The sequence below is a fragment of the Magnolia sinica genome, chromosome 9 (assembly GCF_029962835.1).
Source record: "Magnolia sinica isolate HGM2019 chromosome 9, MsV1, whole genome shotgun sequence".
NCBI lineage: Eukaryota > Viridiplantae > Streptophyta > Magnoliopsida > Magnoliales > Magnoliaceae > Magnolia > Magnolia sinica.
In genome coordinates, this window is record NC_080581.1 from 83,483,196 (window position 1) to 83,500,659 (window position 17,464).

Consider the following 17,464-nt stretch of genomic DNA (forward strand, 5'->3'; position numbering starts at 1 on the left):
CTCGATGGCATCGAGCAACCTTCGATGTCATCGATGACTGGCTTCGATGACATCGAAGACTGGTCGATGTCATTGACAAACCAACAGACAGATTTAAGACATCTGTCCATATATAACAATCTCCACCATATCTTCAATCTTCATCCGTGTAGCTTCTTGTCCTCTTCTCTTATTTCTGCATCACATCATAGCTTCTTATACATACTCTGTCCTACTTTTTCGCCATCACCAAGCCCAGAGAAGTTGCACATAACTTCAACTTCTCTGCAGGAATGATTTAAGAGAGCATGTTTGCCGGATCTGAATCTGTATGCCTAACCACCTTTGCTCCTGTCTTCTCAAAAGGAAAAATGTAGTCTTCTTACCATCTCACCGCTACCCAATATTGCTTGCCGGGGTATTTGCTCACAACACTGATAGCCTGTGAAATAACTGGTCTAATCCAGACCATGGCATACACTACCAACCGCAATCAAATAAGGCTCATGAGATATCATGTTTTTTCTCATCTATTATGGGACATGTCCTGAGGAAAACTTGAGGAGAGACGCGTAGGGAACGCTCTCCGGCTTTATCTGACCCATTACATCTATGATCAATATCTACACACAAGGTATTCCTCCTGTGATTACCAAAGCCTACTCCTCCTTCAATGTCAATGCCGAGAACCATCTTTGCAACCCCCCGAACCTTCATCCTAAATGTTCCACTTAACCGAGTCTTCAGTACATTGATTTCAAATATGTCATAATTGACGATCTGCATGTCATCAACTCCTCACTCACCATGAAGGAATCAAACCACTGCCTAGGCGACAGGTCGAACCACGATCTCCTGCAAAGTTTTTTTCTCAGCCCCTTTAACTTCGAACCGCTATGGTTGTTTCATGTAGATCTACTCTTCACTTTCCCTTCCAGAAGTGCAGACTCCACATCCATCCTTCCAGCTCAAGATCAAATTGGCCAGCCAGCGCCAATCATGGATCTAATAGGCACCTGCTATACCGTCGGCATGAATATCTCTGAGAAGTTGATCCCTTCTCTCTGAGCATAACCCTTCGCTACCAACCTTGCCCTGTATCTATGTTGTATCCTCCTGAAAATCCACCTACATCCAACCACTCTCCGGCCCACTGGAAGCTCGACCCGCTCTCATATGTCGGTCTGGTACAATGAATCCATCACATCGTCCATAATTACCTTTCACTTCTCAGCACCAGGCTTACTTAGAGCCATCTGAATAGAAGATGAATCCCCTACAATATTGGAGTCGTCCGTGTACCTTGCCAATATCCTGCGATCATGTCGTGTGATTTTTCTCACAGGTGGCTGCTCCACCTGCTCTATATCCATGTCCGCATGTCTCAGCCTTCCTGTCATGCTCGCTCATGTGGTCATGCCCAACATGCCACACACGTGTTGAGATAGAATCCGCTACATTCACTGCAGCTCCACCTTTTGAAGTGCTCTCGATCAACCTGTATAAGTTACCGAGTCGTTGCGCTTTCATGATTACCTGTGCCTCCTTAGATACCTTAAGAGCACCATCAATAGTTGTGTACTTGCATCCTTTTGCCTCAAGTACACCAAGAGAAATCAGATTTTGCTTTAAATCAGGAACGTGCCTGACATCAGTCAGGGTACGCTCCATCCCATCAAACATCTTAATATGTATCGTACCAATAACTACAACATTATAGGCAATATCATTGCCCATAAATATTTGTCCACCATTACACTCTCTATAACTAGTGAACCAACTCCAATGAGGAGTCATATGAAAAGATGTCCCTGTGTCTAGCATCCACTCATGCTTACGATCATCGTATGGTCGCCTGTTAGTAGACACAGATAAAACATTACCATCACATCCACTCGATCCATCTGACATGACAGTATTGGCCTCCCTATACGAAACCTCAGAATCTTCTCTCCTCGATTTAGGATTTTCACAATCCTTCTTCACTTGTCCTTCCTTCCAACAATTCCAGCGCGCACTTTACCTTTCCTTTGCCCTTGCTCTTGGATTTGGATCTATAACCTGAAGAACCTGTACCTTGCTCAGAATTTCTGTCCCTCGTAAACAATGCCTCAGAAGATGTCCCCGTATCGCCGTTTAGCTTTCTCATAGCCTTCCAATAAAGGGCTGAGATAACGGTGTCGACATTCAGGATTTTATTCGTGTTGCACATAGTATCCTTGAATGACTCATACTACGCCGGAAGAGAATTCAGCAACATACATGCTTGTTCTTCATCTTTCATCACTTCCTCCATATTCAGCAATTTGCAAACCAATTTATTAAAGTTGCTGATGTGAGCCTCCAAATCTTCACCCTCTGTCATTTTGAAGTTATACTGCCGCTTTAAGTGTAAGCAATTTTCAGAGGATTTTTTCACATGGACATCCTCTAACTTTGCCCATAACTTAGCCGCAGTTTTCTCCCTCATGACGTTCTAAAGAACCTCATCCGTGAGACATTAACGGATCGATGATAAAATCTTCTTATCAAGAGTATTCCAATCATCATCAGTCATAGTAGACTTTCGCTCCTCAAGAGCACCATCTTCGTCTTGCTTGAATAAGGAACTCATTAACTTGATCTTCCATAACTCAAAATTATTTTTTTCTGAATACTTCTGAATCTCATACCTAGTGCTTCCCATTATTACTAATCCTGCAGATTCAGATCTGTACCCCAGTGATTGCTCTAATACCACTTGTTGGAGATTTGGCCTGCGGAATCACACAGATCTAGATTTAGGATAACAATCCAATGGCACCAAGCACACATAAGAGAACACAAAGGTTTAACGTGGAAAACCCTTGCGGGAAAAAACCACGGCACAAAGCGACAAAAAATTCCACTATGAAAGCACAAATTACAAAGAGAGAGGACTTACCCAGCTTGAGCAATCCTCAAACCTCACCTTTTCTCCACCCCTTGAAACCCTAACACCCTTTTAGAAATACTTAGAACCTCTTAGAATACATCTCAATCCCGCATACACCCATGTATATAAGTTTAGAAAGAAGTAGAATCGGAATAAGAAACAAAAATCACAAAATCTGCGTAAAATCTTCGATGTCAGCGAAGGTCCATCGATGTTATAAAAAAGGGACCAAAACTGTCCAGCCACCAGGGGTAAAAAATTCTGAAAAATTCTCGATGGCATCGAGCAACCTTCAATGTCATCGACGACTGGCTTAGATGACATCGACAGACCAATAGACAAATTTAAGACATCTATCCATAAATTATATATATATATATATATATATATATATATATATATATAGAGAGAGAGAGAGAGAGAGAGAGAGAGAGAGAGAGAGAGAGAGAGAGAGAGAGAATAAGTTTGAAAATAGTGTGTAAGAATTTCTATATATATATATATATATATATATATATATATATATATATATATATATATATATATATATATATATTTAAAAGGTAAAATCCTATCCTTCCTTTTCAAGTAATCCACATATAAATCGGTCTGTCACTACTATCATTTTAAGAGTAGGTGGTGATAGCCAATCTCTATTTTTGATATTGGCCCCGGAAGATTTTCTTTTTGAATAAAATGTGTTTTATTGAGAGGAAAAAAAAAAAAAAAAACCTTTAACTCGGTGTTGCCCAAGAAAATTTTTTTGTACATACCGAGTTTTAAACTTTTAATTAATATGTGAGATTTTCCTTTTCAAACATATGGAGTTTGAACTCAAGTTTTAATTTGAGCATTTTGGGTCAGTTATGATCTCTCTCCCTCTTGCACTATTTATTTTTTTATTGTGCATCACAAGCCAACTCATTGATAGAACTGTTCAACAGAGGTTACTTGGACCGTAAAGTAATGGAGAATTATGTGTACCAAAGACAGCTTTGTTACAAGTTCAACAAGCATTTCTCTCATTGCGGAGGGCAAGCAACAATGCACAACAAAAATCCCTGAGTCCAGACAGAAACAAATGGGCTGTCGAAGAGGTCATGACCCTCCAAGGGATCCCTCTCGGTGATTATTTCGGCATATGTATTTGCTTCATCAAACCATTTATTCCACAAATTATCATGGCCATGAAATGTGGGCCACTGACTGATCTTCCAATATAGAGATTTTTTGGGGCATTTCACGTTCATGGTTGGACCCTGTGAATCACTGATCCACAGGATCTACTTTAAGGGTTACGCTTTTTTCTGGATTGGGATGTGGGACTTAATCTATATGCGGAATAGGCCCACGGATCTATCTGTGCAAGGGACATAGCGATTAGGGGTTCAGATGGTTTACCTAGATGAGACGCAGGCATGGAAGCCGGATAAGAATACCAGAATACCAGAATTCCTGTAAAGCTTAGGATCTTCCTCTCCTTCACACCCTTTCTGCAATTCACAAGATGGGACTCGATCGAATTTCTGTCGTGGTGTAGGATCGGGGACCCAGCTCTCTTTTATAGAATCTGTGGAGAGAGTTTGAAACCCATCACAACTCTCTCTCCCACATACCACATTGTAGCATCCTAGTGCAACTCAAATTGCTGTCTTCGTAAGACAGTTATAGCATTCCAGCCCTAGTACGCAAAGCTGTGCAGATAGACTGCACAACACATCACCTGAAGTGGGGCCCACTAGTCTACTCAATCATGAGTTTCGTGTGTAATCATTGCTTTTGTTTGGTTCGCTTCAGAATTGCAGGAGAGTTAAATAAATAAATAAATAAAACAGGATAGGTGTGATGAGGTTCCTCACTGTCTTCCTCATGAGGATAACTACTCTGAATCCAAGGAGCCTCTATGGACTCCTCATATACCTCGATTCCACGAGGGAAAATAAGAAAATATAAATAAATTCTAGAAATTCAAAATTTTATTGGGTAGATAATAAAAATGAATTTACTATCTCGCTTGGGTTTGTGAATTCTTGCTTGGGTTCAGAAAGTGTGCTGTTTCAGGAAGAGATTTGCGATAAGAAAACGACCTGATCTTTCTACTTGCTCAGAGAATATAGACATTGTGTGGAATGGCTAAAGTTAAATATGTAATTTTGGTTGTTCAGAGGTCGAAAAAGAAACGGATTCATTTGCATATATACGAAATTAGGATCGATCTAGGAATTCATTTACAATTCTAAACACGTAACTCATTTTTAAGCTTCTAGAGTAACATTCTTTATGATTCTAGGTTAGTTTTTTTTCCTCCGTTGAGAGACGAATTTGAAATTGTAGCTGAACAGAGAAGATCGTGGCGTGCTTCTGAGCTTAATTCCATTATTTCCTTGTATCCTTTTTCGACATGTGTACAACTCAGAGAAGATGGGCAGGTCGCAGGGCATTTATGCGTTGATGGTAGTGAAGACATTTGAACCCAAGACCATGGTCTTGGTACGAACAGCAGTCTTGTAGCTAAAGATTCACTACAACGGCATGATTTTTGTTCGTAGAATATATAGAGAAATTTCTTAGGTTGTTTATGAATGGAGCTTTGTTCTTCATATGTAATTTATGTAAATCTTGGAATTACATGGCTCGGAATCTCAATTGAGATATTGTTTCAGTTTCCGTCGAATCAGAACTGTAACATTACATTGTATTGAAATTAATGTAATTTTTTCCTTTGTCAATTGATACGGTGGCCTTTTCCTTTCGTTGGTGAGCTGATCTTTGGTGGATCAAGTTAAGCTTATTGTGTCCTAGAAATTGAGGGACTATTTGGATATTTGTCAATCAATGGGATTGTGGGATCGTAAGTCATCTCACCCGCAATTTGTGGGAGCAGGAGTGTTTGCCAAAACCATCTTAGAAAAGATGTTTTTGACAAATAAGAAAGAAACTTGAGGACCCGGATAGGTAGAGGCCAACTTGTCAGAGATGGGCAAACATGCTTTGCATGGGCCCCATCTTTGACAGACTAGGCTCTACCTATCACATCCCATGTTGTGCTTATACCAATGTCAGTGGAAGCAGGGTCAGTACACAATCTGTGCCCGCGGTCCGTTGGGTAGAAAGCTGTGTGGACGGTGATCATGGAAAGACGGACAAGTCCCTGTCATCACGGATGTTCGTGGTAACACAATACGTTGGGATTTGACTGGACCACATGCTGCTGTCAGGATGGGCCTAGTTGGATGCATACTCAACCTAATGATGATAGTAGATAACCTTCTCCTTCTTGCCTATATCATCATGCTAAAGAAGTTGCCAAAGAAGTTGATTCATGGACTCACATCTTGCAACCTAGCTACTGGTGGATTCTGTGGGCCCCACCATGATGTATGTATTTTATTCACGCTGTCCATCCATTTTTCCAATTCATTTTAGGGCATGAGGCCAAAAATGAGGCAGATCCAATCTCAGGTGGACTACAACACATGAAGACAAATGGTGATTGAATGTCCACCATTAAAAACATCCTAAGGTCCATTGTAATGTTTATTTTCCATACAACACACAAGCATGGATGAAGGGAAAACATAAATATCAGTTTGATCCAAAACTTGTGGCTCTTTGGAAGTTTTTATTGGTGGGCATTCAATTACCACTGTTTCCTATAGTATGGTCCACCTTATATTTGGATCTGCTTAACTTTTGGGCTCAAGCTGTAAAATGAGCTGGAAAAATTGAGGGATGGCATGGAGAAAACACATACATTATGGTGCAGCCATAGAGCTTTTCCAACACCTACCAGCATAGTCATTATGCAAGAGAGGATTACGTGTTACCCTAACCATGGGGCCCACCTTGATGAATGTGTTATATATCCATGCATCCATCGGTTCTTCCAGATCATTTTAGGATGTGGTCGCAAAACTTAATCAGATCCAAATCTCAGGCGGACCATACTACAGGAAACAATGTTGATTGACTGGTTACCATTCAAAACTACTTAGGACCCAACTAGGGCCGACCAAAATTTTTATTTTCTATCAAAACCTGTTGATAAGGTCAAACAGACCTGATTGAAGGGAAAATACAAAGATCAGCTTGATCCAAAGCTTTTATGGCCCACAATAAGTTTTTAATGGTCAATCACTATAGTTTCAAGTGGTGTGGTCCACCTAAGATTTGGATCTGTTTAAGTTTTGGGATCGTCCTAAAATGAGATGGAAAATCAGATGGACAGCGTAGATATACAACACATTCATCAAGGTGGGGCCCATACAGTCAAGGTAAGACCTATTCTACTCCCACAACCCACATCCAACAGCTTTCAACATCCTTTTTGTGGCTCAATCTCTTGCCGTGGCATATTGTCCAATCAAATCCCACTGTATGATGTCGCCATGTCTAGGTAGCAGGGTCAACACCCAATCCGGGTCTACCTCTAAAGGTGGGATCACCTTCTTTGGATGCTACTCGACCTATTCGACATGGACGTGGTCAAACCCTATCTAATTCGACCCCATGAGTCACCCACAAAATTCGCCAATGACTCAATTGAGTCATGAATTGACCTGAGATTGGATTGCGACTTGGATGGCCATACAAGGCCCAAGTAGTTAAAGTTGAATAAGTAATATTGTGTTTAGCGAATTAATGGAACTGATTAAATAAAAGCCATATGCATGAAATGCTAAACCATTAACATATAGTTTTTTTTTTCCAGAAAGGTGGGAGCGCACCACCTATAACTTTGTTGATTTGATAAAAAATTGTACAAACATTCATGGGCTCCACAGAAAGGAGATGGGCATCACCTATCATACAGCCATTAACATATAGTTTGATACATTAGATATAACATTATAAATATCATCTTTTTTATTTATGCTTCAGTTCCCTTGACACCCTTTTCCCTTCTCCTACCTCCAATTCTCTTAGTATTGATGCATTAAAATAAATGTCTCACATGGAAAAATCAACAGAAGCACTCTATCACTGAATATAGTGAATTTCCTCATTCCATTTGTCCAAAGTGCTAGAGTCCAAAAAAGAATTCCCATTCCCACTCCGTATCCAACTGCAAACCCAATCCACACTGATTCCCAGATGTATTTATTTTCTGAATGTGCTAGTGGTGTTGAAGCCTCGATGTAGTTGCATTTCTTTGACAATGGAGGGCCACATAATCCCAAGTTCCCTAGAAATGATTCATTTGTGAATGTACTAAATTGTTGACCTTGCGGTATGCTTCCTATGAGGAAGTTTTGCGAGAGGTCCAACACCTCGAGGAACGTTAGCTTTGTTAGCTGTAAAGGGATCTCACCAGACAAACTATTATGTGAAAGATCTAATGACTCAAGTTCCTTCATGTTCTCCAATAATGCAGGAATTTGGCCTATGAGACGGTTGTAGGACATATTGAGCACAAGCAATGATTTTAAATTCCCAACTGATTCTGGAATATTTCCATGAAATTGGTTATTTGAGACATCTATTACCGTGAAGGCGGTAAGGATCTTTACCAGTTCCATTTCCATTCTCTTGCTCACTATAGTCACTTTATCTTGATAGTACCCTTCATCAAATGTTTTGCTAATGAATTGAGATTGGGATTTAGACTCCTCCATCATTGCCTTCCAACTCCCGAACATATTTGATGACAAGTTACCTGTGAAGTTATTGCAAGAGATGTCAAAGATTTGCAACAGTAGAAAGGAGTGATTTGATAAGGGTTGTCCAATGGTGCCGTGAAATTTGTTGGATCCTAAGATGAGAATGCGCAGTTGAGACAAATTTTCCAACCAAAATGGGAAGGTATCATGTATGTGATTGTTTCCAAGGTTTAACACTTCTAGCTTCTTGCACCGGGCCAAAGTACTTGGCACCTGCCCTTCCAACTGATTTCCATTGAGATCAAGTGTCTCTAGAGTACACCACTCTTTGAATATTTGAAGTAAGGTGCCATTAAATGCATTTCCTCCAAGATTCAACACAGTGAGGACATCACTTATTTCACCCAAACATGATGGAATAGAGCCATTGAAGTGGTTACGAGACAAATCGAGGACTTGTAAGCAAGTGCAATTGCAAATAAGTGAGGGAACTTCTCCGCTAAAATAATTGCTTGAAAGTGAAAAGAAAATGGAAGAGAGAGGAGGAATTGGAATTGATCCTTTTAGCTTGTTAAAGCTCAGGTCAATATATTTCAATGAACTTAAAGAAATATGAGGAAACGGTTGCTCTAATCCTTCCAGAGCATTCCGAGAAAGATTCAAATAAGACAAACTGCCATTTCCAACCTTCCATATCCAGTTGGGTATTTCACCATTGATTCTGTTATCGGAAAGGTCTAAAGCACATAGCCTCTCTTGGTTTCTCAAGATGCCTGGAAATTTGCTAATGTTGCAAGATTTTAAATACAAATATTTAATATGAGGGAAGGATGCAGAGGTTGAATTGCTTCCGCCATCATGGACTGAGAAGGTGTTATCTGAAAGACTTAGGCTCCAGAGGTTCTTAAGGTTTAGGAATAAGCCAAGGTCCATGTCACCACTGAAATTGTTTGATGTAAGCAGGAGGACTTCAAGCTTTGGGAGTTGAAAGATGGACATTGGAATAGGCCCCTCCAAGTTGTTGTTACACAAAATGATCCATCGCAAAGAGGAGGCATTGTGGAACTCATCAAGTTGACCACTAAATTGGTTATCTGGGAGATAAAGCTCTTCTAATGATGGGAGTGAAAAGAATGATGATGGAATGGTCCCACTGAGTGAATTGTTGGAAAAGTCAAGTTTTATACAATTATGAAGTGCATTTCCATAAAAAGAAGGGATTGTGCCATTGAAACTATTGGAGTTAAGAAAGAGCTCTGTAAGCTTGGTGAGTTGAAAGACTGACCTTGGAATAGGCCCCTGGAACTTGTTTTCATTCAAGTGGATGATCTCTAGTAGTGATGAGGATGCATTTTGGAATTCCCCAAGCTGACCACTAAATTGGTTACATTGGAGATGAAGCTCTCGTAGTGATGGGAGTGAAAACAATGATGATGGGATTGGACCGCTGAAACCATTGGATGAAAGATCCAAATGCACGAGGTTCCTGAGGCTGGCAAGAGATGATGGCAATGATCCACTGAGAAGTGAATTGTAAGATACATCCAGGGTTTGTAGGTTTGGCAGCCGGAAAATACTCTTCGGTATGGCTGAAGAGAGATTGTTTCCACTGAGGTGGAGTTCAGATAGGAAATGGAGCTTGGAAAGGGAAGGATGGATGGGGCCTGATAGACCACAATACCTCAAGCTCAACTTGTGGAGATGAGGGAGTGCTGAGGATAACGCCAGTCCCCACTCACTACCCCGCGCTGAGATGTTTACTGAATCGAGATGGAGTTCTCTTAGACTCCACAAATTTTGGACGAATGCTCCAATGTTCGGGTTTTCGAGTTTCAGGTATTCGACATACGAACCATTGGTATACTCATTGTAAGATAGATCGAGGGACAGCAAAGTGGTCAAGCGGGAGATTTCCAGTGGGATTTGGCCATAAAATTGCAAAGAAGAGAGGTTGAGATGGGTCAAACTGGTGAGATGTTCAAACCCAGAAGGAATTGGAGAGGGATCAAAGTAATTGGAAGCGAGGTTAAGCCTCTGCAGGCTCTGAAGACAAAAGAGGCTTACAAAATCAATCCGACCGAAGATATTGAGCTCGCTGAGGTCGAGCCTGGTCACGTGATCAGTGGCACCATCACACATGATGCCTTCCCAAGAACAGTAATCCCTGTTATCAGGATTCCAAGAGGACAATGTAGTCATGGTGTACTCAGCGGAGAAGTTAAAGCCCTGTTTGAGGTGGAGCAAAGCAGAGAAATGATCTTCAATGCATTGGTTTTGGGTTGACAAGGCCTTACTGGTATTGACACTGGCAAAGACAAAAGAGGAAGAGAAAAGGAGGGAACATAACAAGAGATACGTAAATAAGGAAGAGAGAATGGAGAAGAAGTTAGGAAATGGAGAGGCTTTATTGGTAAGAGAGGAAAGGAGAAGAGCCATTTGCTTTGGTTGGAGGGATTTGGGATGGGGTGGGAAGAGGGATGCTTGGGAGGCATTATATATATGGGCAAGGGAAGAGCTTTCCACTTCGTTGCCCAATAAAATGCCGCACACGTGTGACAGATTAGTAGCACTCATCACGCAGTCAGTACTCTTTCTGAGACTTTTTCTTCTCCATTATTTACTCTTTCTTTTCTTTTCTTTTCTTTTTTTCTTTTCTTTTTTTTAATGCTTTATTTATTTATTTGTTCATTTTCTGAAATGGGCCCACCATTGATCTATACCTTCTGAAATGGTCCCACCATTGATGAAACCAGACCATCCTCCCAGCTGCGATGGATTTGGGATCATCCAATCTGTGAGCCAGCTAACTGGCCTAGATCAATCCACAGCTCGGATCGTCCATTCTGTATTTGGTGGGGCCCAGCACTGTTTACCAATCGATGTTTTCCCTTTATCCAGGTCTATGTGATCTTGTCAACCAGTGACCTTATAAAAATTTTAATGGCGGACGCTCCATTGCTATTTTTTAGTGTGCTGTGGTTCACTTTAGACTTGGATCTCCCTCATTTTTTGGATCATGCCATAAAATGAGCTGAAAAATGGATGATTCGCATGGATAAAACACACATTATGATGAGGCCCACAAAGCTTTGAAACTAGCTAGGTGGCTACTAGTGCGAGTAGCCTCACAAAGGGCTGCCCAACATAAAAAAGAGAGGCAAGGGAGTGACGAGAAATGAGTCAAGCTAGTAAAACCCTTTATTAATTTATTCACGCCTGCAGATGGTGACCTGAAAAGACCATCTATTAAAATGACCCTACTTCCTTCTTAATTAATGTTCCTTAAAATACGTTCCAATGTATTGTTATTAGATTGATTGGGCTCTAGCCTCTCCATTTGGGTTCATCTTTAAATGGTCCCATCCATGTGTCTCACCTTTGGATGGGGAATAGCAAAATGATTAAAACTCTGCGAATATTTTAGAGAACTTTGATACTCTGAGTATGAAGGTGTTATAATGATACACAGGTTGCTTAAAATTTGCATATCCAAACTAAATTGCCCAAACCATATACACAGGTTTATGGGCATATTAAAATTGAAAGCAGGTGGTGTTTACAAACATGTGTCAACCAATTGAGGCTAGAATTGTTCAACCAGTCCAGCCAGACTTTGGAATGGTCAGCAGTTGGTTAGCAGTTTAATTAGTCTATTTAATTCAAGTTAATGGATGCAATGGCTATACTTTCAGAGTGTTTGTGTCAAGCACACACTCTCAACAAGAGTATCAAATAACTGCTAAATATTGAATCATTTGATCATTGGATTAGTTCCTTTTAAATATAGATGGTCTATTAAGCTTTGAAAAATAATAGATTAACATATTTCAATATCAGATTTTTTTTTAAAGAAAAAAAAAAATCTCCCATGGACCATGAGGACCAGCACAATAAATGGTTTAGATTAGAAAACACGTGACCCAACCACCAAAGTGCCAATATATCCTATTGCAACACATGGGAATGTATTATACCAATCCTTGCCTTCTGATTTGTCCATCCACTCTTGTCTTCACCCAAGTAATAGACCATGCATGACTTAAATTGTACATTTATAGGTGTAGCAATTCAAAAAATTTCATGCATGAGTATGTGCATGGCTGTTGGACCAGGTGCATAATTTAGTGAAATATTTTTCTTTTCTTCGAATTGAATAAAATGCTCATAGTTGTATACATATTTACACACACTTAATCATACATACATACTTTAATAAGCTTCGGACCCTCATATATTCTAGTATTCTCAAGTATTCATCAAATCTATTGTTGAAAGAACTACTCATAACAAGACTAAGATATTTGATCATCTACTTTATTTTGGATCACCCAATCATAGATAATTGACCTTGGGATCATTACAATATTCATCCATCTACGCACCCAACAATGATCATGAACCATCATTTTACCTTTTACTCAAGTATAAGCTTAACCTAATGTCAGAATTGTGATTAATTACCCTGATCCTAAGTACATGTACATACACGCTCTTTAAAAAAAAAAAAAACAAATACATCTCAAACGTACATAATGCTATATGCTTGATTTTTCATCGATCTAAACCATCGAGAATACTCCTTATGGACCTATTAAGTTATCCAACTGTCCGATTTCAATATGAACCATGACATTATCATGAAATTTACAAAGATCTAATTTGGCTCATTTATATCTAGTCATTCACAATTCTCAACCTTTCATCATGATCATGATAGAACGATGGTTCTACACTATTAAAGTCCAATTCCAACAACTACCAAATCACTCTTAATTATCTAAAGTTTTCTTATATACACACACACACACACACACACACTCAATGATAATCCTTAAAAAGCTTATTTGTAGAAGCCCTTTGAGGTCCACCATGATTAATGTGTTACATCCATTCCGTCCAACATTTTCGTCATATCATTTTTTATGTGAGCCAAAAAATAAGGCAGATAAAAAAAACTCAAGTGGCCACGCAGTCCAAGATTGGGCCTTAAATTTAAGTTTGCTTATTAATTGGGCTAGGCTTGGTTGTGTCTAAGGTCTTGTCCACGGTGAATTTCAAGGGCGTTTTTATCATAGGTCACATCAATGGTAGAGTACACTTAATGAAAACCCTTAGATCATGCAAAAAAATGGAAAGCCATGCTTGGTGGCTTGGGTTCAGGTTCTCATTTGTTTCTGTCATGGGCCTAGATGGGCTTGAGCGTAGTTTCGCTTTTGGGCCAGTCTTGGACAGACATGGCCCACCCCTTTGCATCCCTATCCATGGGTCGAGTTTGGCTTGGATTTGAAATCCGGGAATAGGCCATTTCTTGATGTTAATGGGCTCGATGGGCCTATTATCCAAGGCTGAATTGCTTATAGACAACCCAGCCCACATGTTGGTGGATTCAAAGCACGAAGATTTTGAAGATGGTGGAGCCTCCACCATCTTGCGCAAATGCAGTGGAAGCTCCACCATGTTTGCATAAATGCAGTTGCGGCCCCTCCATTTCCGTGCAAAAATGGTGATGCGGTTTGGTTTATACGAGTCTTGCTTTTGGACGAAGCTGTCGTTCGGATATTGAGCTGGACCAATCCACTACTCACCTTTTGGTTCGATTTACATGAACCTCGCTTTTAAAATGAACCTACGGTTTGGGTGAGGAGTTGGACCATACAATTTGGTTTGGTTTACTTGAACCTTGCCCTTGTGAGCTCTCTCTCTCTCTCTCTCTCTCTCTCTCTCTCTCTCTCTCGTGCGCATATGTGAAAATGTCTCCATCTGGTGGGCAGCCAGTCAAAAAGTTTGCCAATCCAGCATTTATATGCTAATTGTTAGGAGAATGGCTAAAATGATAATGATAAATAGAGAATGAAGAGGATATAGAAACCTCTTTACAGCGCTCAATGTGAGCATGGGGCATGTGAGATCTGGAAAATATTTTGGATTGTGTCCCACCACCACCTCTGGCCCAAAAATAGGTTGATATGCTCATCATCAAGGTGTTCCAAAATGGTTATGTAACAGCCATTACATAATGTTAACGGTGGTAACTATTACATGTAACGAGGCCTTCAATGACGTTACATAAAAAATGACCCGTTACGAGGTTGAAACTTTTTTTTTTTCCCAAAAAAAGGGCATGGTAACGATAATGGTAATGGCAGTGGCCATTATGACAACCATTACTGTTATGGAATACCATGTTCACCATTTGGGCCCCACATGTATGTTGAATGGGTCGCGGACAGTTACATCGCCAAGATGGATCAGAAAAGGCCCGGTGGACGAAGTGATCCGGACCATTGCACCTTAAGTCGGGTGTATTTTGCAATCCAGAATAAGTTATCAGACGTAAAATATTTAATTTTAGGGTAGAACGAGCTACCTTAGCTACCGACCCCGCTATGCCAGGTTGCGCAAACTAGGTTTGTGAAATACCCCCGGATCGATGGTCGTTTTCCTATTTTAATTATGTTTTTACTATAAATAGTAAGTTTTAGTTTGATTATAACTCTTCATCCGTTGGGCTTTGGGAATTGCGCCCAACGTGAAAAGAGCTTAGAATAATTAGGAGAACAGCTTGGTGAAGCCAAATATGACACTATTTTTGGCTGAAAACCTTGCGCACTTGTAGACATCACGCCCGTTTATAAATAGTAAATTTATTATTTATAGTAAGTTGCGCACTTTAGGAGTTTTAGTCGTAGTTTGATTCTGATTTCTCTCCCATTGCTTGGTACCCATATTTGAAGGGTTGTGAACTCATTTTTATTCATTCATTAATCAATTTTGAATTTATTAGATTAATCAATTTGGAATTTATTAGAATTTATTTCTATTTTCGCTTTCTTTCCTCATGGATTCGAGAAGTCTCTATGAAAAGTCCAGAGAGGTTCCGTGGATTCGGAATAGTTATCCTCTTGAGGAAGACAGTGCTCGACCTCACGTCCTTCCCTGCGTTATGCATGTATGTTGAATGCGGATATTTGATTAATTTATTTTAGCCATCTTTCCATTATACCCACCTGATGAGCTGACCAACCTCTTTAAGGGCCAAGATATGATCATGTTGGCAAGCACATGGATGGCCCGGATATCTCATGTGTGCTAGAAAGATGATTCTCGCTCTTCTTTTGTATATCTTTAGCAACACTCAAATACGTGTGCTAGTACCATTGTAAGTAAAAACTGAGGGATGGGGAAATCTTCATGTTCAATTCAATCTCGATCATTAAATATATAGAGAGGAAAAAAAAAAGGGAAACACCAAAATTCTTAGAATGAATAGTTCAGGTTTACTATGGTTTGAAGTAAAAAGAAAAAGAAAAAAGAAAGAGACAAAAAACAAAGTGAAAAGGGGCTATGTACATGCATTTATGTGTCTATATATATTATATATAAATAAGGTTGAAAATAGAATATGTAGAATTTCTATATTTATGACAACAATATATAGATAGTTAGCAGTAGCAGCAATTTGGGTATGAAAAATGGAGGCTAAGAACGGCTGGTTAAGACCTAGGAGTGGGTTGGTACAAGGGAAAGGCCTAAAAGCATGTGGATGAAGATAGTAAGAAAAGACATGACCTAGCCCTTTGGTAGACTGGAATAGCAAAAAAGGATCCATGTAGCTGCCCTCAATTAGTCAAGGACGAATTGCCTCAATTAGTTGGGAAGATGCTTGTTGGGGATTTGGCCTGCGGAATCACACAGATCTAGATCTAGGATAGCAATCCAATGGCACCAAGCACACATAAGAGAACACAAAGGTTTAACATGGAAAACCCTTGCGGGAAAAAAACACGGCACAAAGTGACAGAAAATTTCACTATGAAAGTACAGATTACAAAGAGAGATGACTTACCCGGCTTGAGCATTCCTCAAACCTCACCTTTTCTCCATCCCTTGAAACCCTAGCACCCTTTTAGAAATACTTAGAACCTCTTAGAATACCTCCCAATCCCGCATACACCCCTTTATATAAGTTTAGAAAGAAGTAGAATCGGAATAGGAAACAAAAATCGCAAAATCTGTGTTTCCGCAGAAAATCTGCGTAAAATCTTCGATGTCATCGAAGGTCCATCGATGTCATCGAAAATGGACCAAAATTGTCCAGCGACCAGGGGTGAAAATTTCTGAAAATTCTCGATGGCATCGAGCAACCTTCGATGTCATCGATGACTGGCTTCGATGACATCGAAGACTGGTCGATGTCATTGACAAACCAACAGACAGATTTAAGACATCTGTCCATATATAACAATCTCCACCATATCTTCAATCTTCATCCGTGTAGCTTCTTGTCCTCTTCTCTTATTTCTGCATCACATCATAGCTTCTTATACATACTCTGTCCTACTTTTTCGCCATCACCAAGCCCAGAGAAGTTGCACATAACTTCAACTTCTCTGCAGGAATGATTTAAGAGAGCATGTTTGCCGGATCTGAATCTGTATGCCTAACCACCTTTGCTCCTGTCTTCTCAAAAGGAAAAATGTAGTCTTCTTACCATCTCACCGCTACCCAATATTGCTTGCCGGGGTATTTGCTCACAACACTGATAGCTTATGAAATAACCAGTCTAATCCAGACCATGGCATACACTACCAACCGCAATCAAATAAGGCTCATGAGATATCATGTTTTTCCTCATCTATTATGGGACATGTCCTGAGGAAAACTTGAGGAGAGACGCGTAGGATCTGACCCATTACATCTATGATCAATATCTACACACAAGGTATTCCTCCTGTGATTACCAAAGCCTACTCCTCCTTCAATGTCAATGCCGAGAACCATCTTTGCAACCCCCCGAACCTTCATCCTAAATGTTCCACTTAACCGAGTCTTCAGTACATTGATTTCAAATATGTCATAATTGACGATCTGCATGTCATCAACTCCTCACTCACCATGAAGGAATCAAACCACTGCCTAGGCGACAGGTCGAACCACGATCTCCTGCAAAGTTTTTTTCTCAGCCCCTTTA

At 40.0% G+C, this 17,464-nt stretch overlaps 1 protein-coding gene across 1 annotated transcript; it reads right to left on the reverse strand.

Annotated features, from left to right (window-relative positions):
* Window positions 1–7,815: 7,815 nt before the first annotated feature.
* On the reverse strand, window positions 7,816–11,067 carry LOC131255270 (receptor-like protein 35). The gene has a single exon (XM_058255963.1). It carries the CDS (start codon window positions 11,065–11,067, stop codon window positions 7,816–7,818), a length of 3,252 nt encoding a protein of 1,083 aa, XP_058111946.1.
* Window positions 11,068–17,464: the final 6,397 nt, after the last annotated feature.

What these genes read in the sequence shown, in the direction of transcription:
- LOC131255270 (XM_058255963.1), bottom strand. Translation starts at nt 11,067, where the DNA reads ATGAGTGCTACTAATCTGTCACACGTGTGCGGCATTTTATTGGGCAAC.